At 52.3% G+C, this 26,290-nt stretch overlaps 1 protein-coding gene across 2 annotated transcripts; it reads right to left on the bottom strand.

Moving 5' to 3' along the window:
- Positions 1–13: 13 nt before the first annotated feature.
- On the bottom strand, positions 14–25,561 carry FAM83H (family with sequence similarity 83 member H). 2 transcript variants are annotated; one of them, XM_079301836.1, is made up of 5 exons: positions 24,025–25,561; positions 6,842–7,298; positions 5,396–5,560; positions 4,957–5,081; positions 14–2,885 (listed from the first exon to the last, which is right to left on the bottom strand). In XM_079301836.1, the coding sequence occupies exons 2-5, from the start codon at positions 7,283–7,285 to the stop codon at positions 236–238; spliced, it is 3,384 nt and encodes a 1,127-aa protein (XP_079157962.1). In that variant the 5' UTR covers positions 7,286–7,298; positions 24,025–25,561; the 3' UTR covers positions 14–235. The 2 variants fall into 2 exon arrangements, with proteins under 2 accessions (XP_079157962.1, XP_079157961.1); XM_079301835.1 differs by lacking the exon at positions 24,025–25,561 and adding an exon at positions 18,807–19,218.
- Positions 25,562–26,290: the final 729 nt, after the last annotated feature.

The following is a 26,290-nucleotide window of genomic DNA, read 5'->3' on the forward strand; positions in this document are numbered from 1 at the left end:
TTTTTGAAGCATGTTGGCATTTTAATTGTTTTATTTGGAACATACTGTGATAAGGTTGTTTGGTACCACCTGACTTTATTGAGCAAACTGCCGTGGGAGGCTCATGCTGGACACATTTCTGCTCACTAACCAAGAGGAGCATTGCCATTGGGGTTTGTAGCCATCATGGATGAGTTTTTTCCTCGTTTCCCTGTGACAGTCAGTGATTAAATGGAATTAAATAGGATTTCTAGGATCATTTTTTGGTCTTGAAGGTCCCCAGGATTTTGGGCATGAATTTCCCCATTTTCTTGTCTTTGGCATCTGTGTCATACTCCTCTTCACTGGGAGTTGTGTGCTCGTCCTTCTTGCAGAACACCTCAAACCTGCTGTAGACTCGCTTCTCCTTCCGCATGTTCTCCATTTTTTTCAGGAGGGTGTCTCTGTCCTCTGACGGCTGCCGCTGGAGGTTCCTCTTCTGGCTCCCAAAGCTCTCAGACCTGTGGATGTTGCAGCTTTTTTCCTTTTCCCCTTTTCTTTCCAGGCTTGTGGTGGACCTGGAGAGGTCAGGGTTGCTGGTGGATGGCAGCTGCTTGGCCAGCTCGGCTCTGTTCTTCTGGCTGTTGGCAGAGATCTGCTCCAGGATCACCTTGGTGTCGTCACGCAGGTTGCTGCTGTACAGGATGTTGGCTGTGGAGGAAGGGAACCTCCCTTGTGTTGTCTGGCTGCTCTTGGGGGGGGCTGGTGCTGTGAATTTGGGGGCTTTTTCTTCCTCCATGGCTTCCTGGCAGTCCCCTGTGGATGATCGTTTGAGCACCACTGCCTGCTTGTCGCATTTCCCGCTCTCAGAAGCAGGTTCCTCTTCCATTTTCTTTTCACCTTTTGGGTTCAAAAACTGCTTCAGGCGTAGTGACCCTTTTCTTAAAAACTCCATGGGATTTTGCTCTTGTTTTGAACAGTCTTCCTCAGATTTGTTGAGAGAGCTGTCAGACCCTTGACTTCTAGACAGGCTTTCTAGAACTGAGGACGTAGTACTTGTCCTAACCTGAGGTTTCTTCATTTCTGTATTGACTAATTTTGGAGAGTCTTCTCTGAAGGTCACTCTGTCCTTCTTCTCTGGAAGAGCCAATTTCTGAGTGTCTCCTACAAATATCAGGCTCTCCTTCTCTGGAAGAGGAGGTTTGTTCTCGATGGGGTAAAATCGGGATGACAGCTTGTCCACCTTAGTGCCAAAATGTGCCAGGGGATCTTTACTCAAGGCATCCCCAAGCTGGGGGCTGGATGAGGCTATTCCAAATGCTCTGTCCAACTCTCCGTGCATTTTGTAAGTACTGCAGGAGTCTTTGGAGTCCAGCACCCTGCTCTCCAGAATCTTATACTGCACAGATTTGGTACATTTCTTCTCCGTGTTCTGCGATTCCTCCTGCAGGTAACCCGAGACAGCTTTGGTGTGGGTGACTGTGCCCCGCTCCATGTCCTTGCCCACAGCTTTGTACTTCTCCAGCAGCTCGGCCACTTTGGAGGAGGCAGCTGTCTTGACGGTTTCATTGTCCTTGGTTACCTCACTGGACATTTGCTCTTTTTGGATCATCTGCACCTTTTCTATTGTGGTGTTGGGCTGATCTAATTTGGCAGCGCTGAAAATCAGAGAGGACCTGAGCCTGGAGCTCCTCTGGATCAAGGGATTTATCCTGGACCTGAAGGCATCTGGTTTCATGATTGAGGTTTCTTCACCTGCTCTGTCAGGGTCTGCAGATTCCTTGGCACTGTCAATTCCCAGTGGCTTGCTGTTGAAGGGTGTGGGGGGTTTGAAGGCTGGGACGAGGTCAGTGGGATGCTTTGTGAGGGGATCCCCAAGAGCATCGTTGTAGGCCTCGGACTCCATGGGCATGGGGAGCCCTTCGTCCGGCTCAGACTGGTACGCGCTGAGGTACGAAGAGATCCTCCAGTTCCGCAACCCTGTTCTGTTCTCCTGCGTGTTCTTGTCGTCGTCCTGGTCTTCATCCTTGTCCTGTAGGAACAGGCGCTGCTCCAGGCTCTGCTTCTGCGTGGGAGAAGTCTGGCAGATGAACTTCTGTCCTATATTCTGCCTCCGCAGCATCATTCCCATGGGGCCGTTGCCCGCAGGGTTCAGCTGGTCAGAGCCGTGTCTCACCTCCCTGGAGGAGTTGGAGGGCACGTAATCCAGCCGCAGGGGGAAGCCCTCTTGAGGGAAACTGGGCTCCAGTTCAGGGTATCGGGGTCCCTCTCCATAGTCTTCCAGTTCATTGAATCCCGGCCTCCCCCCTCGAATCCTGTCAAAGAATCCCTGAGGTCTGCCAGAAAGATGGGGGTGTTCAAACTGGTACTGGTAGAACTGGTCCTTCTGGAAATGACTGGATTGGATTTTGAACTCGTCCATGTTGTTCATGAACATCTGCCGGGTGTACTGCTTGGCAGAAGCGAAATTTTCAAACGTTCCTTCTGCAAAGCTGTGTCTCTTAAAAGCGTCCAGCTCCAGCTGCTTGGAGCGGAGGAAGCCCCTGACGGGATCCATCTGGGAGTTCTCCATTTCCACCTTCTTGTACATGCGCAGGGCAGAGCCCTCCACCGTGTGCCGCAGCATGTCGTCCCGGCGGAAGTTGGACAGGAAGTACCTGTCCGGATCCACCCTGTCCATGAAGGAGGGGAAGAGACTCTCATCCCTCTGGAACATCAGGGGGCCTTTCTTGGGGAAGAAAGGCATGTTATTGCCAAAGGGAGCCATGGCAAACGTGTTCTCTGCCTTTGCCAAGACGTTGGCTGGGGGAACGAGGGGTTCCGACTGTGCAAACAAAATGCGGAATTCTTCATCAAAGCTGGCCACCAGCTCGCCCTGGAAAATGTGTGCAATGCTCCTGTGAATCTTCTCAAAGGACCACATGAAGCTGCAGAGAGAACACAAGTGATGGAAGGCGTTACCATCAAGTAACTCAGCTGTACCTGTTTGCATTAAAACATTTGCTCACCTGAAGCAAATTCTAAATTTTCCGGTTGGGCAGAAATAGGGCAAAATAACAGCAGAAAATCCCCCTGCAGCTACTTGTTACACATGACTGTTCCCAAAGCTAACAGCTTGGTTGGTTTGGGATCACATCTTTACAGCAATAAATGATTTCTGTTCTAAAAAGCCAGTCAGTCGTGTCACCCAGAGCGTGAGCTGATGATAATCAGGTGAGGGAGATGTTCCTGTCTTTAACCCCGTCAGACCTGGACACCACTCAGTGTGTGCACTCAGCACCTGGCAGGTGACACCAGCCAGAGGAACCCCAAAGGCTGGGGAGGAACCTCCAAAATAAACAAACCCAAGATTTTACTCCTGGGGTGGCACAACCCTTCCAGCCACACAGTCTGGGGGGGCTGGCCAGAAGGAGCTGGGCTGGAAATGAGGAGGGAGATGTTCAGTGTTATGGTGTTCATCTTCCCAAGTCAAGCTCTGCTTTTGTTTTCCCATCTGCTGGCTGATGGGATGGGGGAAGGGATCCCTTACTTGGCCTTGCCTGTGCCTGCAGGTTTGCTGTAGCTGTCAAGACTGTACCACAATCCAGGAGTGTTCCCACCTTTACAGTTCTCTACCACATCCTGCTGGGAATCCTGAGGGACCCTTTTGTGAGGCTTGGCTGCCTGCTGAGTTTAACCAAAACCCTTAAAATTACTGTCTTTTTTTTTTCCTTCCCACTTATGTTTTAATTCTTAAAGGAATTAAAAGGAAGGAAGGAAGCTTGGTTTGGGGTTGTCTGGGCTCAAGGACTTCTTTAGCTGGTGTTACTCTCTCCACTGCAAAATGGAGTACTTTTCCCAAAAGAATTGCTGCTCAGTATCCTTCAGTGAGTAAAACTTTTGTCCCTAATCCCCACGTGGAAGTGCCAGATGCTGCTTTACCAATTCACCAGCCTGTCTCTCAGAATCCCAGGCTGGTTTGGGTTTTGAAACACCTTGTTTCAGCCTCTGCCATGTGCAGACACACCTTCCACCAGCCCAGGTTGCTCCAAGCCTGGTTGAGCCTCACCTTGAGCCCTTCCACAGCTCAGAAATGATGCAGTATTTGATAGCCCAAAGCACATGGGAGTGTGGCAGAAGTAACTGGATACTCTTGTAAACAAAAAATGATCCAATTGGAGCAGTTAGTTGTTTGGTACAGCATCAAATGCAATTCTGTTCAAACATCAGGGAAAAAAACCAAAGTGGAATCTTATTATTAAGAATGTGGACTTTAATCAGGTTCTTACAATTTTTTGTTCATATACTGAGTTTTAAAATACACTTAATTCTATTTGCTTATCTTCCACCACGATAAGCAACTCATGGTAGGCTTTGAGCAATCTGGCCCGGAAAGGTCTCCCTGGCAACAGCAGGGGGAGAAGCCATATGAGCTTTGGGGTCTGTGCAACCCAAACCATTCTGTGATTCTATGGCTACATTCTTAGAGCATGTTCACCCCATCACCCTTTTCGGATGTGAAGGAGAAATTCTTCTACTGCAATTATCACTGAAAACATTTATTCTGCCAAAAATGAACACCTTAGCTGGTAAGGCTGTTATTCCCTAAAGGGTGGTAATGTATTAATGGCTGATCCCAGTCCTAACTAAAACCAGCCAGCACTAAAACCACCTACCTCTCTCGCCCAGAGCAGCTGTGGCTGCCCCATCCCTGGAAGTGAGGCAGGCTGGACAGGGCCTGGAGCAACCTGGGATAGTGGAAAGTGTCCCTGCCCATGTGGGGCTGTGGGGGTGGAACAAGATGAGCTTTAAAGTCCCTTCCCACACAAACCATGCTGTGATTTGATGATTCTGTGAGTGGAGGTCAAAGTCCATTTGGTCCATACTAAGATGCGAATCTTACACTCCTTAGGCTATGGCAGATTCTGCTGGGAATGGACCAGATGGGAGCTGAGCTCCTCTGCAGCCAGCCCCTTCACAAAGCAGCTGAGTGTGTCTGAACTGGACAGGGCTCCTCACCTGTAGTTGCCACTCAGCACCACCATGCAGTCCACCAGCAGGAACTTCTCCTTCAGGTGCCCCTTGAAGGACATCCCTGTGCGGCAGTAGTAGGTTGGGCCAGACACTGTCCTCACCCTCAGGAACTGCAAAGCAGAAAGGCACTGGCTCAGGTGGGACCCCACTGCCTCCCCTGACTCCTCTGAGCCTGCACCTTGCCACTGGCTTATCCTGCACTCCAGTGCTTCTGCCTGCAGACACACTGATATACAAACCCTTTCTCAGCACGTCTTCAGCCTTCACCCCACGTCACCCCAGCTCTCCTCACTTTCTTCTCACTCATCTTTCACCAGGCTACAGCCCCTTCTCCCCTCTCTCAGGTGTTTCCTGCCATACTGGCCCTCTGTGCCACAGGACACCCCCCTAGGACACAAATCAGGCAGGGCAGGTCTTTGCTCACCTCCACATAGTTCAGGTTGACTCTGCACTTGGCAGCTGTGTCGAGGAAAAGCTGGGAGTTCATTTCATCCAGCAGGATGTAGACAGGCACTCGGCGGGAGGCGGCATCCAGCACCTCAAAGAGCAGATCCACATCCGTGAAAACGTCCATCACAATGGCCACCACCTGGGGAAGGGATGCAGTCAGCCACCTGGGCCTCATGTCCTCACCAACCACGTTCCCAGCTCCTCACACTCCCAAGGTGCACCGTCCCCATCTCAGCTTCCTCTTGGAACAGGAAACATCCCAATTCAAGCTCCTGTAAAGCACTGTGGGCCCCAAACGGGAAGAGAATTTCTGCCCAGGAAGGTGCATGTTCTGTGTATGCCCCTGGGTGTTTCCCAACTCATCAATCCAGTGGTTCCATGAAGTTTTTGGCCATGTAATCACACTGGATGGCGTATGGAGCTGGTCCCCCCACTCCAACATCCATGTGCCATTTTTAGTTAAGTTCCTGCCAGCATTCAGGCAGCCACTGCTCAGCTGCATCCCTGTGCTGATCACATGGAAGCAGCTTCACAGGTTTACCTTCCTGTCCTTCCCAGCTCCCCAGTATAAACACATGATGGAAAGGGTGGAAGGAAGAAGGAGCCAAACCCTTCTCACTGGTGCCCAGGGAGAGGACACACACAAATGAAACACAGGAAATTACAGTTCAGTCACAGAAAAGCCTCTGGGACTGTAGGGAGACCATCAGCATGGGAACAGGCTGACCAGAAAGGTTTAGTCTCCAGCCTTGGGGATGCTCAAAGACACATCCTGAGTGACCCTCCTCTGAGCAGGGGAGTAGACAGGACCAGCTCCAGAGGCCTCTTCTCTCTCTAATGTTTTGGGATTCTGTGAACTCTTGGTGTATTTTAGCATGGCCTTGGACCCCGTGCCTTGACAGCAGAGCAGAGACGAGCTGTGGTGCAGTCAGTGGTGGATTTGTATCATTCTGCTCCTTTGTCAGGTTCTGGAAACAAAGTTAAGGGAGTTGGCAGAAGACCTGATGTTGCTCAGCCTGGAGTGCTCTTTCCAGTGCCTAAAGTGGTACCAAGAGAGCTCAGGAGGGAATGTGGACAAGGGCCTGGAGTGACAAAACAAGGGGAGTGGCTTTACACTGCCAGAGGGCAGAGTTAGGTGAGATATTGGGAAGAAATTGTTCCCTGTGAGGGGGATAACGCCCTGGTACAGGCTGCCCTGAGAAGCTGTGGCTGCCCCATCCCTGGCAGTGTCCAAGCCAGGTTGGACAGGGCTTGGAGCAACCTGGGCTAGTGGAAGGTGTCCCTGCCCTGGCAGGGGGTGGCACTGGATGAGCTTTAAGGTCCCTCTGACCCAAAGCACTGCACTATGATTCTGTATTCTGATGCTTCTCTGGCACACGTGTGGTTTCAGCTCTGCTCCAGCTGGGCTCTCCTGTCTCACCTGCTGAGCTGCTCGGATCATCCTGCGAGCCTCCTCCTTAATGCTGGGGTTGTCTGGCGGGGGTGGCTGCACCAGCGTTGTCACCTCTGTTCCCCTGAAGCCAAAGACCATGGGCCAGCCCAGGTCGAGCTCAGGAACGGCCAGATCCGAGTTCATGGGCCAGTAGGTGCCAGAGGAGCCGTCCATGTCGTTGTCCCCCGCGGCGTCCTCGCCCTCCTGGCCGCCGTACTGCGGCTTCTGCAGGTGCTGGCTGATGTGCTCCACCTCCGAGGCGCACAGGAAATCGGGGGCGCCCTCCTCGGCCAGGAAGCGCTGGTAGCTCTCCCTGCCCTCCTCGGTCAGCACGTCCAGGGCCAGCCGGTAGTACTCCTTGTAGTGCGGGGGAAGGTAGTTGGGGTCCAGGGGGTTGTCCCCCTGGGAGGAGCTCTGGGACCGACGAGCCATCGCGGCGGGAGGGCTGGAGGGAGAGCAAACATCCATGAGAGCACTGTGACAGCAACGCAGCTTCCTCGCAGGGCAAAGGCAGAGGTGAAAAGAACATGGAGCAATGCTGGAGAAACTTCAATCCAAAGGCATGGGAACCTAACGTCAGGCAAAGGGTTGGGTCACTTAACCATTACCCTCACACAGGTAACTGGTTTGGGCCAAAATAAGGAACAAACCAACCAGGCAGCCCTGGGATAAGCAAGGGCAATGCATCCAACAGAATGTCAACTTTCTCTTTTAGGCTGCTGCTTGCTAAGCTTCAATTTATCGTTTGTTTTAAAGTCAAGAACAAAGTTGTAGGTGGTTATCATCTACACTCCATTAAAATAAATTTCCAAATGCTACAGAAGTTATCTATTCTGTGTAATGTGGCCCTAAACCAAAAGCCTGAACACAAGGGCACCCTCTGGACCCTCATCAATTGGGAGTTCAAAACACCTCAGTGATCAGGAGCAGGTGGTGTGTGGGGACAGGTGAGTATAGGGGTGTCCTGCTGGTATAACAGTCACAAGGCACAGGAGTCTTCCTGAGGTGAATGAAGAAATAAAAAACAAGGGATGTGATCAATTCTTCAGTCTCCTCACGCTGAGAAAAGCCAGAGCCAAAGAGGCTGACATGCAATATCTGATAATTGTCTATAGGGGACAATTATTTGAGACTATAGACAAATCTGATTTTAAACCATTTTTGAAAGAAAAGCTTGTTGTGCCACAACAATAATATCTGACTGATTCACAAACTGCTCAAAGCACTCTGTCTTTAGACTCTGAGCTAATGTCAATGCTGCAGTGCTCTCTGCACCCCAGCTCTGAGGTGCCAGCAGAGACTGACTTCCTCCTGATCCCCAAAAGAGTGAGTGACTCTGCTAAGTTTTTTACTGAGAGTGAAGTACAGAAGGTGAGGGTTGCTGCTGTTGTCGTTGCCATCCAACATTTCTGCTTCTAAAATGGGAGGGGTTGCCATGGACTGAGAGAAAGATAAAGACTTCAGGCTCAGGCTATCACTCATTAGGAGCTGCAAGGATAAACTAGTTTCAGGTTCTTATCTGACCTGCCTGGCACACAGCAGTGCTGTGCTACTCCAGCCTCAGCCTCCCACAAGTTACTCCTGCTCAAACTGCATCTCCTGGTAAAGCTGCAGGAAAAAATATGGTCTTAATATAAGGATAGGAAAATGCAACAGGCCCACATGTGAGGTACTGCAACAGATAATCATCTTCATAGTCCGCCCGTGCAGCTGCCTTTACAGTCCAAAGTGTCTGCATCTATCTTCCCACTCCACATCTTTTTTTCCCTGTGTAAGAGAAAGAAAGTACAGAGCACTCCAGTATGTGTCTGTGGTGGAAGGTGCCCCTGCCCATGCAGGGGTGTGGAACAAAATGGTATTTAAGGTCCCCTCCCACTCAGACCATCCCGGGATTCTGTGATTTTAGGATGCTCAAGTTACCAATGTTCCTGCTTTTAACTATTTCAGCAGTGTCATGTCATTTCAAGGACTTGAAACCACGTTCCATTAATCTTGGAGAGAAGAATAACATATCCAGCTCATCCAGATGAAACCCACGAAGGGGACAATGGTCCCACAGCCAACTGCTCACAGTGCTCAGAGATGAGTGTGAGAGACAAAGGACCAACTGCAACATGGAAAGGAAGAAGCATCAGAAGAACCCTGTGGTACTGCTGGACAATCAGAACAGCAGGGGGAATGTCATGCTGGTAAAGTGCAAAGCAATTGTACATTAATATAATTATTTTGCTAAGTTATAAATGAAGAGGGAGAAGACAGCTTTACACAAGCATCAGGTAATACTGTTACTTGGTGGGAAACAGCAGCACTACATGGCCAGAGTGGGCTGGGGATATGGATGTTTCACTCCTCACAGCCCAAGAAATGGTGCTTTATGCCTGAACTCTGATTCCTCAGGCTAGAGAACACATCCACAAACCTGCCCAGAGCATCCTGGCTGCCAGCACAAGGACTAAATGGGCAGAAAATTCACCTTGCAGGTGGAAGGTTCAGAGGGACAGGAGGAAACCCCTGGGCTGGTGTGGGAGAACTCTCACTGCTCTGCAGCTCCTGACAGGAGGGTGCAGCAGATGGGGCCAGGCTCTGCTGCAGTGAGGAGCCTCTCCAGGCCCCAGCTGTGAATGAGCAGGGAAAATGGAACCAGCAAAGGAGGAAAACTGGTGTGGAAGCAAAGTGATCCTCATGGCTTTCCCTGAGCCCTGGGGAGCAGGGATGTGGGGCTGTGGGGTCCTGGTCCCACTGGACACTGGCTGGGGGTGGGCTGCTGGCCTGCAGGGGATCCTGGAACCCTGCACTAGGGGGGATTTCCTCCAAAACAGACCCACACTCAGAACTGTGAACTAAAAACCAGAAGCTGTGTCTGTGCCCCAAGTGTCTGGCCCAGCTCTGCACGTGTTCCATGGCTTGGGGCCACCTGGTCTGAGGGAAGGTGTCCTTGCCCAGGGCATGGGGTGGAACAAGGTGGGTTCTAAAGGTCCCTTCCAACCCAAACCATGATTCCATTAATTGCTGGCATCCTTTAATTCCCTGGGTTGCAACAAGAACAATACCATGTTGAGGAATTCTCATTTTGTGTGAAAAATGCTGGTTTATAGATATAAGTAAATAAAAAATAAATTGCTATACACACACACACAAAATTCTGGATATTTCATTAATCTTCCAAAATCCTTCCCTGTCAGGTGAAGCAGAAGGGAAGAAATCACCTGGAGCCCCAAAGGATATTTATCATCTTTTGTCACTTTGGTGGGTGTGAGATGAGTTCAGCTCAAGGAATAAATACAATTTCTTCTGTTACAGACCATCTTGCTGAATTCAGATGGATTCTGCACTTAGTTAATGGATTTTTTTAGATTTCATTTTGCTCTGTTCCAGCTCCTGGGATCAGCTGTCTGCAGCTGGCAGAGCTCTGAGGCCCTGGGTCAGATTTGGTGTCCTGAGGCTGCTGCCAGGCTGGTTCTCCAGTTCTGCATCAAATCATCCACTGTTGGGAAAGCAATTCCTCTCCACATCAGATGGGAGCAATCACAGACACTTCTGGCTGACATTTGTGTGCCAGAGGGAGGTTTCTAAGACAAAACTGGCTTTTAAACTCCTATCTTTTCACTGCTCTCTTAACTAGTCTTGATCCATTCCAAGTGTTATTTCATTATCCCAGTGCAAGGCTGGATTTGGAGGAGCAGTTCACACACCTCAGGAAATAGGAGATGGATTGCTTATTGTGCCACACTGCCTTGTTATTTTTTACTCCAGCACTGTGTGTTCCATGTATGTTGCATTCCATGCTTTGAGCCCTGGTTTCTCCTAACAGGAGCTCAGAACACATCAGGAGACTGGGCACACATCAGTTATCAGCACTCTTCCCTGATGGCTGGATTCCCCTTGACCAGGGGCACCCACAACAACCTGCAGAGTTTCCTCACCAGGGGAAGAGAGGAGCAGACTCTGATCCCTTCTCTGAGTGACAGTGACAGGACTGGAGGGAGCAGCTGGAGCTGGATCAGGGGAGGGGTGGCTGGAAATCAGAAAAAGGTTCCTCACCCAGGGGGTGGCTGGGCACTGGAGGGGCTCCTGGCAGAGTTCAAAAAGCGTTTGGACACATGTGGGGACCCCTGGGATGGGCCTGTGTGGGGCCAGGGGCTGCCCCAATGATCCCCATGGCCCTTCCAACCTAGCTTATCTGTGAGTCTGACCCAGGCAGGGGCTGGCTCCCTCTTTGAACTGCACCTCCAAATCCATCTCCTGCACCTTCCCTCACTCCAGGAAAAGACAAATGCTGCACTTCTGGAATTCTGAACCATCACAACTCTCAAAGAAACTAACTCACAAACTTAAAAATCTCAAATGTACATTTTCAGCCTGTAACTACTGATTAATAGAAAGTTTTACTTACTGACACGCTTGTTTATTTTATTTGCAAAAATCTTCTGACAGGAGTAATGAGGACTTGGGGTAGAAAGGAGGATGTTAAAAAGAATAAGGTGTAGCAATTTGCTTGGGAGTCTTTATAATGGGTAACAAAATATTCTTTATAAAGGGTAACAAGATATTGTGTGTGCAGTTACAGCTCAGGCAGCAAACTGCCTGTGGGTACAGGGGGAGAGCAGCTGTGCCATGTGTTCAACCCCTGAACATCCATTTCCATGACACTACTGGCAAATTAAGGCCCTGAAGTCCCTTAGTCCCAAAACCCTGCAGTGTGCCTCCAGAAGGGAAGAGGAAAGCTCAAGCACATCACCAAAATCCTCCATGCCTTCAACAGCCTCAATTTTACCAGGAAAAGCTTCCCAGGAAGAGTGGGAGAGAACTGTCCCAGCATTAGACAGGAAAGGAAAGGAATCCTGCTACATCCTGCCAAGATGACCTGGGAAAAAATCCCAACAATTGCTTTAAGCTGGAATTTTGATCAGAAAGCATTGATACAGGACCTGAGGCATTCTTCAGACCACTGAGCACACTGGCAACATCCCTGCTGATCCTGCAGGCAAGCAAGCCCCTGGTGCTTCAAGGAAAGAAAAATTCCAGAAAGCAAACTAGGCAGGAGGGGGGAAACCTACTTCTCCCACCACCAAGCCCTCACGCCCTGGGCAAGTCACTATAAATGAACAAGGCATGGCCAGAACACAAATGAGGAGCTCACACAGAGCAGCTCCTGCCCGAGGACACCTGGCCTGGCCTCCAGCTGTCACAGGAGTCTCTGTGAGACTGCAGCCACACCTGCTGAGCCTGGCATGCCCAAAGGCACCTGGAATGCCCCAAAAGCCACCAGTTTCAGAACCAGCATGACTCCTTCAGGATCAGTGACCAAATGCATATGTATAATGTGCTACCTGCACCACCTTGCAGGTGATGGAAAATGATAATATCCAAGAAATCTGGGACAGGATTCATCTTCTAACAGATATGCTCATGCTTAGTCAAATATTCTCTTAGTTCTTCTCCCAGATACTAACAATCAGCCTGCTAAAGCCTCAGTGCTCAGACCTCAACTGTTTTAACTCAGATTCCCCCTAACCCTGTCACACAATCCATCCTGCTTGGAACTGTCTGTGCTTTACACCAGAATTTACCTAGAGGCTGGGAGGCAACTTTGGCAGAGGATGAGTCAGATATTGGGGACACACTTTTCCCTGTGAGGGTGGGAGGCCCTGGCACAGAGTGCCCAGAGCTGTGGCTGCCCCTGGATCCCTGGCCATGTTCAAAGCCAGGCTGGATGGGGCTTGGAGCAACCTGGGCTAGTGGAAGGTGTCCCTGCCCCTGGCAGGGATGAGATTTAGGTATTCCAACCCAAAATATTCCACGATTCCTTCCCAATATCCCATCTAAACCCTCCCCTTAGTGGGGAAGCCATTCCCTCTTTTCCTGTCACTCCAGGCCCTTGTCCAAAGTCCCCCTCCAGCTCTCCTGGAGCCCCTTCAGGCCCTGGAAGGGGCTCTCAGGTGTCCCTGGAGCTCCCTCCACTCCAGGCTGAAGACCCCCAGCAGTCCCAGCCTGTTTGCAGAGCAGCAGGGTTACAGCCCACTCCTATGTGTCACAGTGTCACTTCTTCACACATTCTAAAAGTCTGTTACCATTATTTGGCATTTCATGCACTTCTCTGCTATCCTAAGTGATCATTCCATGAAATTATGTCCATAAATTTAGAAGTATCACCACTCATGACCAGAACCTTTAGAACCAGATCTGCAAAATCTAGTTCCTCCCCAAGAAATCCTTCTCCTAGTACAATGGTTGGGACAAGCATGAGCACAGACAGGTACCCAGAATGGTCTGGAAAAAATCACAGAATCTCCCAAGTTGGGAGGGACACACAGGAGCTACCAAGTCAAACTCCTGGCCGTGCACAGAAGCCCCAAGAACCCCAGAGAAAGAAGGTGGTGTGAGTACTGCTGGCACTCTCCTTCACACACTGGTCTGGGCTGGTGCTTGGCTGCTGCAGGAGGAAGCTGCAGGAGAAGAGAAAGCAGCTCTGTGGCTGTTTGCAGCAACTCCTCCCATGCTTGGGGGCAGTGGATAAAGGAGAGCACGAAGCAGCTTGTTGGAAACTTAACAAGTGGGAGATGAAGGCTGATAGAATGGGCTGAGGAGAAGCAGGATTCAGTTCTCCTCTGCCTGTCTGCCTGGACTGTGCCAAAGACAGTGCTGGCTGCTGCTCCTGCTACTCCTACTGCTGCTCCTGATGCTGCTGTGCTGGTGCAGTGCAGTCACTCCTCTCTGTGCCCAAAACACCATCAGGAGAGGAATAGGTGGAAAGGAAGGAGCATGCAGGTCTCAGCCATCCCTGTGCTATGATGATCAAGGTGGGGGTGAGGAGGGTGTGTCCAAGGAAATTTCCCTTTGGCTTGGCCTGAGATCTGCCTCTGTTCCCACTGGTATAAATGGGAGTGACTTTACTGGCTGTGATACCAGCCACATGCATTCAGTTTGGAGATGCCCAAGAGCTGTCAGAGCCCCTTAATAAAGGAAAGAGTCAGATGTGATCACAGCCCGTAGGTTACTCCACACAGAAAAGCACTCAACCACGTGGAATATTTAATGTAAGGAAAAGTGGCTGACAGAGGAAGCTGGGGGTAAAAACTGTCCCTTTACCTCTGGATTCATTATAGGAGCAGAAACTGGGAAAAGCACAAAGCTGTTGACTTAGGCAGCATTTGGTGCCTGTCCATATTATGCTCCATTTCAATAGACTTTGACTGTTTTTTTCCTAACAGAGCAGCAGGGAATCACAGATTCAGACACGCTGTGATCCCCACAAAGCCCTAGAGATTAAATTAAATAACTAAGTGAATGCAAGGAGCTGCCTTTCCGCAGAGCCTCTGTGAGGGTGTGCAGCACCGTGTTTGGCCAGTCTAAGCACAGGGAAGCAGCTCAGTGCTCCCTTTGCCTCTCCTGTGCTGTGCCTGGTGCCAGCCCTGCTGCTGGCTCAGCACCCGGGGCTGCCCCATCTCCCTGCTGCTGACTGCAGTGCTTGTTGTTGCGTGTTGTGCCTGCACAGCCAGTTCCCAGGCTGCCTGGCTCAGGTGATCCCGGCGCTGGCTGGACCTGCTCCGCTGCTTTGGGACACTCCCAGAGCTCAGCCTGCCCAGGGCCTGCAGCACCCAGAAGGAGCTGCCTGCCAGGAAGCAGGGCTGGATCCCACACTCTGGAAGGGCTGGGATCTGCTCCCCAGACCCCTTACGTGTGTACAGACACAAGTTCCTGGGCTTAACCACCTGCTCCTTCCCCTCCCCAGACAGCACCAAAAGAAAGGCAGCACAGACAGACTGTTCTTCAGCTCACACCCTGCACAGCCAGCCACAAACCCCTCTGTGCTATCAGCACTTGAAGGACTTCCAAACCACGCACAAGAAATGAATCCAGGCACTTTGATCCCTGCGATGGGTCTCGTCTGGCCTGTGCACCACATTCAATGGCATCTCTTAGGGTGGGCTGTGAAAAAAATCGTATTTCCAAAATGTCTCAATACACAAAGTTCACAAATTAATTATTTAAAAGAAAATACTTGGCCTAAAAAAAAAAAAAAAAAAAAAACAAAAAAGGAAAGATCCTATGCAAACAGACTGCTGACGTTCTAGGAGGGTTGGGTTTAGGAGAGGACAGCAGTGCCTGAGGGAAAATGACTGGAGCAGACATGGTGACAATGAGACATGGAAAGTGTTAGCTTGCTCTCAGGAAAACGTTGCATTTGGTAAATGATCTGGGAAGGGACCTGTCTCCTCGAATACGGTTTAAGGTGTGGGGTTTTTAATTCCGCACTGTGTGATGGAAGGACAAGCCAGTGCCTTCTGATCTTGCTGCAGAAAAAGAACCTGTATGAACAGCAGGACATGCTTGTTCTCCCCAGAAGCTGCTTTGTGTGTGCTCATCTTCTGTCCTAAGGGTTGGACTTCTCCTGAAAAGGACCTTGCCAGTCTCAGAGGGGTGCAGCATTTGTAGTTGTGAAGTGTAGCCCAGAATTTCCTACTTGGCCAGGGAATGGCACAAGAGCTGGGCTGAAGAGGAAGCTGCCCTGAGCAGCTGTGGCTGTCCCATCCCTGGAAGTGTCCAAGGGCACACTGGACAGAGCCTGGAGCAGCCTGGCACAGTGGAAGGTGGCCCTGGCAGGGGGTTGCAGGTGATGTTTGAAGGGCCCTTCCAACACAAACCATTCCACAGCCGCATGAAAATAGATGCTGGGCACCTTCCCACCAACTGCTCTTCTCACCAAGCAGGGCTCAGGCACATTCCTCAGAACAGGACACTGAAATATGGGCAATAACCTGGACTAGACACTTTTTTAACTACAGCTGCCTCTGACAAGTCCTAATTCTTATTTTTTCTCTTTCCATTATTTTGTCTGCATTTCCTGCTGAGTCTCACCATGGTCTCCTTCTCAATGTCCTCTTCAGGCAGTAGGCTCAAAGCCTGGGTTACTGCCAAAATTTCTGGTCAGAATTTGTTATTTCTGTTAAAATGTTGTACAATGCTCTCAGACCTTCTCCTTTGGTCATCTGAACAGCTGATCACTCCATGCTAATCATCTGAGAGAATGCCACCTCATTCTTCACTCTGGATGGTCTTATGTGGATCTCAGTCATCATTTAAAAAAAGACAGTACCTCTGCCTGCTGCTGGGAGTTTCACTTCAGGTGTTTTGGCCCTCAGATGAGAAGTTGCTTCAATTGATCAGTTTTTCACTGAGCTCCCAAAGATCACAGCAGCACTTTCTGTGTTCATGCCTGTGGCAGCTGACCCTGCTAAATGGCTCCAGGGACTCTTTCTGTGTCCCTGGTGAGCAGCAAATGCCCTGAATGCTACAGGATGTGTCAGAGTGGAACTGGGAGCCAGTCTGCACCTCCAACACCCACTGCACTCTCACTCATCTATGCTTACTAGGGCCAGGGATCCCAGAGAACATTCTTTGCAGGAGAATCAGAAAAGTGGCTAGACATTCAGAATATCCAGGAGAGCTTTCTGCAGGCCAGAGGAAGGGAAAAGTGGCAGAAGAATTACACGTTGTAATTTTCTTTGTGGTTACTGAGACACCTGTCAACATGTCCCACAGTGGCAGCATGTGAACCTGTCAGCCTTAACTGTCCCATGCAGCAGGGGCACACAGTGGACAGGGAAATCTGAGCTGTGGGGAGTCACCAGCACAAAGCCTGATGTTTACAGCAGCTGGAAATGAAATATCATCCTGTGTGCAAAAGGTATCTCTTAGCAGATTATCTGAATAATCACAGAACCCTTTGGGCTGGGAAAGTGCCCTGAGCCCCAAAGGCCACCAGCACCAAATCTATGACACCAGCACTCACACCACATTCACTACCCTTCAGCCAATCCCCTCCCCTGGGTTTTCATCCAAAAGACAACAAGTATAAGGAAGCCTAAAGCAGAGAACTTAAAAAAAGGGGACAAACAGTGTAAGGCCTAATTTGGAGAACCATGATGCCCTTGACTTTTTCTTCCCATGCACACTGATTTTAGAAATGCACTCATTGATCTCCTCTTCCTCACTAAGACTATAAAAATCCTGCATGTGGGGCCTGATAGGCAGTCCAGACGTGTCCCATGTAAAATGCAAAGAATTCCAGTCCTGCAGGGTTTGAAGGTGAGTTTCCATTGCCTGGAAAGTTGTGCTTGCCAGAAAAATTACATCTAGAACATGGGTGAATCTGTCCTGAGCTATGACCCTGCTCTGACACAAGCATCCAGACATTTCCACATTTGCAGAATCTCTGAATCAGAGACTGGTTAGAGGTGGAAAGGACCTTCCAACACATCTTGTTTCACCCCCTTGCTATGGGCAGGGACACCTTCCAATACGACCAGATTGCTCCCAGCCCCAACCAGCCTGGCCTTCCAGGCATGGGGGAACAACTTTTCTTTTGGCATGAGTGAAGAGCAAAACTTTTTTTCCCCCTTAGAATGCTCCCATTACCAGGTCACAGCAAAACCAATTCTCTTTTTACCCCTCAAATGTAACTATAAAGTCCCTCTGGTAAATGGGAATGAGACCAAAATGAAAACAACTTTCTCTCCCTAAAATGCAGTTCCCATGTTCCATCCAATGGGGCTGGGACACACTGTGCTTTCCTGCCTCCTGATCCAGGGACAGCATACACACAGGGAACTGGGAACTGCTGTTTAGCACTGCTGTCACTGCTCTGGTTTGGGGTAGTTTGCTGTTACTGACCTATTTCTGACCGGTCGTGCAGCTGAGCTTATTGCAGCTTCCACAGATTAGATGTTTTCAGCAGCAGAAGGATGTGATCAGTACTTCTGTTCCTTCACAGGTGCCTCTTCCCTTTCTAACTGTTCAAGGAGAAGCCAATCCTCAGGCCAGGCAAGATCCATAATTGACCCCTATTGACCTTGGCCAATTTAGAGTGAGCAACAAGGAACCATCCTCTTGCTCTGTGCTCAGGCTCACACCTATGAAAGCCCAGCGAGTGCCAGTGTGTGTGCGTGTGCACACCTGTCCACGCTCACCTGTCCGTGGCGTGCCAGGCTGGCACTGCAGCACTGCAGCACTGCAGCACTGCAGCACACGCGGCCGTGCGGGCAGCGCAGGGAGCACCGCGCTCACCCAGCACAGCCCCTCGCCCGCCTCTCCCGCGCACCCGCGGCGCTCCTGCTCCGGGGGCAGGCCAGCCTGCCTCTGCCATGGGCAGCTCCGCCAGCCCGCAATCCTCCCAAAGAACGAGGCTGCCTTTGGCACTATCTGCTCCCTAGCGAGTTCTCAAAGGGGAAGGGACACAACTCTGACAAGTGTTTGATAAGCACTTTTGATCTGAGGACAGAAGGGTCCCTTCCCTTGCCATCCCTGACACAACTGGGACATTCCAGGTCGCTTCCCTCACCATCTCTAATCCCTGCTGCCAGCACTGGGACATTCTGGGTCTATTCCTTCCCCATCCCCTGCTACCAGCACTGGGACATTCTGGGTCCATTCCTTCCCCATCCCCATCCCCTGCTACCAGCACTGGGATATTCTGGGTCCCTTCCCTTACCATCCTCATCCCCTTCTGCCAGCACTGGGACATTCTGGGTCCATTCCTTCCCCATCCCCTGCTACCTGCACTGGGACATTCTGGGTCCATTCCTTCCCCATCCCCTGCTACCTGCACTGGGACATTCTGGGTCCATTCCTTCCCCATCCCCTGCTGCCTGTACTGGGACATTCTGGGTCCATTCCTTCCCCATCCCCTGCTGCCTGCACTGGGACATTCTCTCACCCTCCCTTGCCTCACTGTCACCTCCTGTGCCTCTCCCTTCTCGCCATCATGGCGTGGCTGGAGCTGCTGCCGCAGCACAGAAGCAGCCGTCTGCTGCCCATGGAGTGCCTGTGGAATTCCCTGTCCAGCACGCCGGGTACTCAGCCCCGCCGAGGAGCAGGACAGACCCTCCCCAGCCCTTGCCCTCCACCTCAGCAGCCACACAGGCACCCCAGGAGGTACCTGCCGCTCTCCTACCTTGCCAAGGAGGCCGGGCAGCTGGCGGGCAGGTCGTGGGGCACTCTCTGGCTCAGGCGGCCATGCAGGTACCCACGAGGTCTCCACCCTTCTCTACCTTCCTAGGTGAGCCGGGGCAGGTGGTGGGTCACTCTCTGCTCACTTGGACGTGCCTGCACCCTGATTCACCTGGGAGCCAGGCGGGCGAGGCTCCACCCAAGGCAGAGCGGGGGTGAGTAAGAGCGAGAGAAAGGCAAACTCTGGAGAGCTGTTCCCTCCCCAGGCGCGCAGGGAGCCAGAGATAAGGGCTGCGCATTCCTGAGCCGCCGGAGGCCTCTCCCTTCCCGTCTGCCCCGAGCCTGTCAGACCAGCTCGGCACTGGGGCAGGGCCGGGCCGCAGCCCCTGCGCCGTGCCGGGCCTCGGCCCGGGCCCGGGGCAGACCTTGGCCCCGGCCCCGCCAGGGCCGCTCGGCCCGCTCCCGGGAAGGGGCGCTGGGCTCCTCGGGCACGTGTGCTCTGGCTGTGTTGGGGACAGACGAGCGGCGCTCCGGGGCAGGGGCAGCAGGAGGGTCGGGGGCAGCGGGATGGCGACCGTGCCGCCGCATCCCTGCGGTGCCGCGAGGGGCTCCGAGCCCGACGGCCGCGGCCTCCTGCCTGCCCCCATGGCCGCCCCCGCTCCGAGCCGGGGCCCGCGGGCAGGGAAGGGTTAAGCGAGATTCCCCGCAGCCCCGGGCGTGGCAGCGCCTGCTGCACCTTTCATGTCCCAGCTCGTCCCGCCCGGCAGCCGCCGCCGCCGCGAGGCCGGGCCCGCGCTGACTCAGCGGGGTGGGGGGGCGAGCGGGAGGGGCCGCGGCCTGTGCGGCTCTGCCGGGCTCCTCACGGCCGAGGGGCGGCGGCGTGTGCTGCACAGCCGGGCTCCTCACGGCTCCTCACGGCTCAGGGACCGCAGAGTGCCCGAAGAAGGGACAGAGCTGTGGAAGAGTCTGGAGCACCACGAGCGGCTGAGGGAGCTGGGGGCTCAGCCTGGAGAAGAGGGGCTTCAATAGGGCCCTTCATGCTCCCTACAGCTCTGTACCACAGTAGGGTAGAGCCAGGTGGGGGCCAGGCTCTGCTCCCAGGGAACGACAAGATGAGAGGTCACGCCTCAAGCTGCACCAGAAGAGGTTTAGGTGGGATATTCGGAAGATTCCTCCAGGAAAGGGCTCTGCAGCCCTGGCACAGTGCCCAGGGCAGTGGTGGAGTCCCTGTTCCTGAGGAGATTTAACAGTGGTGCGAATGTGGCACCTGGGGACCTGGGTTTGTGTTGGTGCTGGGAGTGTTGGGGGAGCAGTGGGACTCAGTGATCGTTGAATCACACATCAGTTTGGGTCAGAAGGGACCTTACAACTCATCCAGTCCCACCCCGGACACCTTCCACTGTCCCAGATTACTCCCAGCCCCATCCAGCCTGGCCTTGAACACTGCCAGGGATGGGGCAGCCACGGCTTCTCTGGGCCCCTCCGCGCTCACAGGGAGGGATTCCTGCCCAACATCCCTGCTGAACTCCCCTCTGGCAGTGGAAGCCATTCCCTTCTGTCCTGTCACTCCAGGCCCTTGTCTAAAGTCCAGACCTCTTGGAGCCCCTTCAGGCACTGCAGTCGAGGTAACAATTCATCAGCTGCTTGGCTTCTTTTCCTGCTGGTGGAACACTTCTGCTCTCCAATGGAATGTAGAGTTCTCTTTGTTTACATCTTTGATATAATATCTTTTCTGCCATCAAGAGGCTGCAAAGGATCTGTGTTGAGGCTCCAGAAATGATGATGTTGGTGGGAGTGTCATGGTTATGATATGGCTGTTTAAGGCAGGATCTCTCAGGCTGGACACTGGTGACTCCTGCAGAGTGGCTGCATCAGCACCAGCTCATCCCAAAGGTCTTGGAATGGTGTCTATGTACATGGGGGCAAATCAGATCTTCCAGACCAAAAAGATGAATTGTAGCTGGACCCCCCTGGGTTCAGTGGGAGCTACGCCATCTATCTGATAGCTCAGATAGAAATTTAGGTGGGATAAACAGTGCCAAAGGTCTGAAGCTGTGCTTCAGAATGAGCTGAACCAATCCTGCCTGTAAGGAAAGCCAGTTTCAATATGAGTTTGGAGCTTTTCCTGTACCCCACTGAAATACAAATTGGTGAAATCCCTCAGGAAATCAGATTAGTTTTTCTACAAGGTTTCATTGTGGGGCTTTACAAACCTTTTATCCTTAAATTCTGATGACTTGTAGTAAGAGTCTGGAATGAACTGTAAAGGAGCTTAAAATCTTTGAATTTTGGCTTCCAGATTCACCAGCAAGGACCTGTGTGAGTTATTCTGAGATGTTATTATGTGAAGAAAATCCCAGTGAAAACACATTGGCCTTCACAGTTTGAGGCCAGAGCTACCCCCTACACTACTGTTTCAGCCTTTATCTCACACCACTTTAATCTGCTTCATTGGGTCACAGAACTTGTTTTTGACTAAAGTACTTCTCAGTAACGGAAATACAATCATCACCTTCTCACTATTAAATACTACACAATTTAAACCTCTCATTTTCTATTTTCCCCAGGTATTTGTGGACCTTTTCTGTTCCACCTTTTCAAAAATAATATCAAACAGGAAGCTTTTACTTTCAGTTTCACTATTGCTGTACAGAAAAATGCATCACCAACACTTTATTATAGTAGGTTTCACTTCTCCTGACCTAATTTCTTTTGCACTCCAGAGTGAATATTACCTGGAATTACTGATTTTAAAACTATTCCTAATGGAATGAAAAACGCCTGCATCCTTCCACTTGAGAATTAGTAATAAAGCTTTGTGGCTTTTTTTATTCTGAATGTTGGTTGTGTTTACTTTCCTGTATTATTTCCAAGATATACTAGTTATTTTAGAGACTCTTCTTTGACTGTAAATGCAATGTACATGTGTAAGTGGTGTTTGGTTTTCATGAATTACAATGTGTTTGCATTGTTACACTGGATTAGTGCAGTAATCTGGGTAATTACTGTTTGTCACTTACTAGGCTCCCTGTGCCAACGGCCTGCAAACAAGGGACACTCGTGCCCCAGATTGATGATGTCTGGATTAAAGCAAAGCTTGTGCAATGAGAGACACCTAATATCAGACTTTGGTAGCTGCTTCTGCTGGGACTGCAGAGAGTGAACAGCCTGAGCAGCAGCAGCAGGGAGTGAACAGCCTGAGCAGCAGCAAGGAGTGAACAGCCTGAGCAGCAGCAGCAGGGAGTGAACAGCCTGAGCAGCAGCAGCAGGGAGTGAACAGCCTGAGCAGCAGCAGCAGAGAGTGAACAGCCTGAGCAGCAGCAAGGAGTGAACAGCCCGAGCAGCAGCAGGGAGTGAACAGCCTGAGCAGCAGCAGGGAGTGAACAGCCTGAGCAGCAGCAGCAGGGAGTTAACAGCCTGAGCAGCAGCAGCAGAGAGTGAACAGCCTGAGCAGCAGCAGAGAGTGAACAGCCTGAGCAGCAGCAGCAGGGAGTGAACAGCCTGAGCAGCAGCAGCAGGGAGTGAACAGCCTGAACAGCAGCAGCAGAGAGTGAACAGCCTGAGCAGCAGCAGCAGAGAGTGAACAGCCTGGGCAGCAGCAGAGAGTGAACAGCCTGAGCAGCAGCAGGAGGGAGTGAACAGCCTGAGCAGCAGCAGCAAGGAGTGAACAGCCTGAGCAGCAGCAGGGAGTGAACAGCCTGAGCAGCAGCAGGGAGTGAACAGCCTGAGCAGCAGCAGCAAGGAGTGAACAGCCTGAGCAGCAGCAGCAGGGAGTGAACAGCCTGAGCAGCAGCAGAGAGTGAACAGCCTGGGCAGCAGCAGAGAGTGAACAGCCTGAGCAGCAGCAGGAGGGAGTGAACAGCCTGAGCAGCAGCAGGGAGTGAACAGCCTGAGCAGCAGCAGCAGGGAGTGAACAGCCTGAACAGCAGCAGCAGGGAGTGAACAGCCTGAGCAGCAGCAGGGAGTGAACAGCCTGAGCAGCAGCAGCAGGGAGTGAACAGCCTGAGCAGCAGCAGGGAGTGAACAGCCTGAACAGCAGCAGCAGAGAGTGAACAGCCTGAGCAGCAGCAGGGAGTGAACAGCCTGAGCAGCAGCAGGGAGTGAACAGCCTGAGCAGCAGCAGCAGGGAGTGAACAGCCTGAGCAGCAGCAGCAGGGAGTGAACAGCCTGAGCAGCAGCAGCAAGGGAGTGAACAGCCTGAGCCAGCAGCAGGGAGTGAACAGCCTGAGCTAGCAGCAGGGAGTGAACAGCCCTGAGCAGCAGCAGGGAGTGAACAGCCCTGAGCAGCAGCAGGGGAGTGAACAGCCTGAGCAGCAGGCAGCAGGAGTGAACAGCCTGAGCAGCAGCAGCAGGGAGTGAACAGCCTGAGCAGCAGCAGCAGGGGAGTGAACAGCCTGAGCAGCAGCAGCAGAGAGTGAACAGCCTGAGCAGCAGCAGCAGGGAGTGAACAGCCTGAGCAGCAGCAGGGAGTGAACAGCCTGAGCAGCAGCAGGGAGTGAACAGCCTGAGCAGCAGCAGAGAGTGAACAGTCACAGCAGCTGGGCAGCAGGAAGGAGAGCTCTGTTGCACTGTTCTCCACAGGAACCAGCACAGCCCATGTGTGTCTCACAGGTCACCCTGGGGTACTGCTATAGCCCAGTTTTGGCAGCAGCCTGAACAGGAACACTGAGAAGGGTCTCAGCACTGATCAAGATTGAACACATTTGTTTCCTGAAGTGCCACAGAATTCAAAACACATGGGATATGGCCCTCAAGCACATGGTTTAGTGGTGAACCTGGTGATGGTGCTGGGCTGGTGGTTGGTCTTGATGCTCTTACAGGTCTATTGTGACCGTAATGATTCTGTGATTCCATGATTTTAAAACTGAAATCATGGAAATCTAACCTGATAGGAGCTTGGCTTCTGGCAGGTTTAGATGGGATACTGGCAGGAAGTTCTCCTCTGTGATGCTGGTAAGGCCCTGGCAGAGGCTGTCCAGAGAAGCTGTGGCTGCCCCATCCCTGGAAGTGTCCAAGGCCAGGTTGGACAGGGCTGGGAGCAGCCTGGAATAGTGGGAGGTGTCCCTGCCTGTGGCAGGGAGTGGGACTGGATGGGCTTTGAGGTCCCTTCCTACCCAAACCATTCCATGATTCTGTGAATACCACAGTTGGCGCCTGGCTCCATGCACCAGGGAACCCGTGGCCATGTAATCGCTGACAGAATGCAAGAACAGACACATTACCTGCCCCACAGGCACCACGAGCAGAGACAAGGTCATCTGGAGAACAGGAACTCATTCCAGAGTCACTTCTTCAGCAGTGCAGATCCACAGGCTCTCTGATAATGGAGGAGAAGGGGGTGAATCTTCCCCTTGACTCCACACTGGTGACTCATCCCAGCTGCCACTCTGGGTTTGATCTGTCCAGGCTCTGCATTGGTACATATCAGATTATCTGGGTTAAGTGCAGCTTTGCTGTCACCCTTTGTCTGTCTGCTCTGAGGCTGTTTAACGTGATCTGCCTGTTTTGATGCTAGCTGAGTACCAAGGAATCCCAGGCACTGAGTGGCACTGAGCACTGAGATGATTTTTTCTGCAGTGACCACAGGTTCGGTCGCTCAACTCTGCATTGGTGCCTGATCCAATTCCCACCCCCTGCTGTGCTGACACAATTGGAAAAGTCTCTTCAGTGGCTGCACGAGTCATCCCCTCTAGTTCTTCACACTGACTTTTTATTGTAAAGAACTGTGGAGAAATCCTGCATTATTCTAACAAGCAGAATCAACATCTGAGAGGAACTCTGGGAGGGGGAGCAGGAATGTGGCCTTGCACAGTTTCACTCTTAGAAGTTGTTTGCTTTTTTAAAGAAAACTGCTTTCCATTAATGGGGCTAATGGGGAATAATCTGCAAAGAATCAATGTTATATTTATCCAGCAGCATTGGTTGGGTACCAAGTTGTTGTGAGGGCTTGCTTTTTTGTTTACCTGACAGCCATCCTCTCCCTCTGGGGAAAAAACCCAGGAAGGGTCCTTGACCTAAGGAAGGATCCCTGGGATCAGGTCAGCTGGCCTTAACCTCTGACCACATGGAGGGTTCCCTGTGCAGCCAGCGGGGATTCGGAGCATCCAGTCTCACCTGATGGAGAGAAAAATCCAGACCTGCTTGGCTGGGCCATTAATGCTCCCCCACAGGAACGAGGACACCCAGAGCCAGAGCTCATCCCCACACTGCTAGAGCCCCTGTCTCCAGCACTCGTAGCAAACGCAATTTCTAGTCCAGACTCGTCGCTGTCTGAAACTCCCTTGTGAGGGGACAAGGTGCAGACACTGATGTCTGCAGTCACCAGTGACAGGATCCAAAGGAATGGCCTCAAAGTGACAGGATCCAAAGGAATGGCCTCAGGTTGTGTCAGGGCAAGGTTAGCTTGGAAATCAGCAAAAGGTTCTTCACCCAGAGGGTGTTTGGGCTCTGGAGTGGGTCCCGGATACACGAGCCGGGCTCGGTGACCCCGCGGCCCCTTCCAGCCCCGCTTACTCCGGGATTCCGCGATCCACACCAACTAGTTCTGCAGCGTGTGGAGAAGGCAAACAAGGTATTGCAGTCAGGGTGTCTCCTCTGTCCTCCCTGAAGAGAAACAGCCTCACTGCGCAGCGGCTCCCCGCTGGTTTAAAGTTATTCAATAACTGCTCACAGCTGCAGGTAAATGGTTCTGCGGGCAGCGAACTGCAGATTTCACTGTGGGGGCGCAGCACGGGCCCCGAGCCGCGCCCGCAGCCGCTCGGCCTGGGCCGGGCACGCATGGCGTCACTGCCGCGTCACTGTGACGTCACGGGCACGTCACCGGTGAGCGTCAGCGGGCAGCGCCACGTGCGGCGTCACCTGACAGAGCCGCGCCCCCGCTACTTCCGGTTCCGGCCCGGCCGCGCTGCTCCCGCCGCTCCGCTCCCGCTCCGTGTCCCGCTCCCGCTCTGGGTCCCGCTCCGGTCCCGCTGTGGGTCCCGCTCCCGCTCTGGGTCCCGCTCCGGGTCCCGCTGCCCATCGCCAGCACGGTGGGCGCACGGGGGGCTGCGGTGCAGCAGCAGCAGGCACCTGAGGCCGGGCGGCGGCTCTGCCCAAGGCCCAGGGACGGGCGCAGCTCGGTGCTGGGGCAGCGGGAGCCGCGGCACGGGAGGTCCTGCAGTGCTCCACGCGTGTCACTAACGGGGACTGTCAACACAGGAAACTGCAAACAAACACTGCAACAGAGCTAAAGCGGCTCTGAGCTGCGGCCACAGGCTCGTCTCCTCCAGCTGCTTGTCTCCAGCAGCAGCTGGTGGGCAGGACTGGAACCCAACATTCTCCAGCCTCAGGTTATCCCAGGTGTTCCAGGGCCAGGTCTCTCAGAGCTGGAAAACAGGCAAATCTGTTCTGCTTTGCAGCTTCCATGACAGCCCCTCCTCTCTGCTGAGCACAGAATCCCAGAGTTATCCCAGGCCTGCTGTTAGTTATATGCAGAGGGAAACGCAGGGA

Source organism: Erithacus rubecula, assembly GCF_903797595.1.
Source record: "Erithacus rubecula genome assembly, chromosome: 3".
NCBI classification, from domain to species: Eukaryota; Metazoa; Chordata; class Aves; order Passeriformes; family Muscicapidae; genus Erithacus; species Erithacus rubecula.

What these genes read in the sequence shown, in the direction of transcription:
- FAM83H (XM_079301836.1), bottom strand. Translation starts at nt 7,285, where the DNA reads ATGGCTCGTCGGTCCCAGAGCTCCTCCCAGGGGGACAACCCCCTGGAC. An exon ending in TCAACCTGAACTATGTGGAG is followed by an intron (nt 5,082 to 5,395) that starts GTGAGCAAAGAC and finishes TCTGCTTTGCAG; the next exon opens with TTCCTGAGGGTGAGGACAGT. An exon ending in GTGCTGAGTGGCAACTACAG is followed by an intron (nt 2,886 to 4,956) that starts GTGAGGAGCCCT and finishes TTCTCTCTGCAG; the next exon opens with CTTCATGTGGTCCTTTGAGA.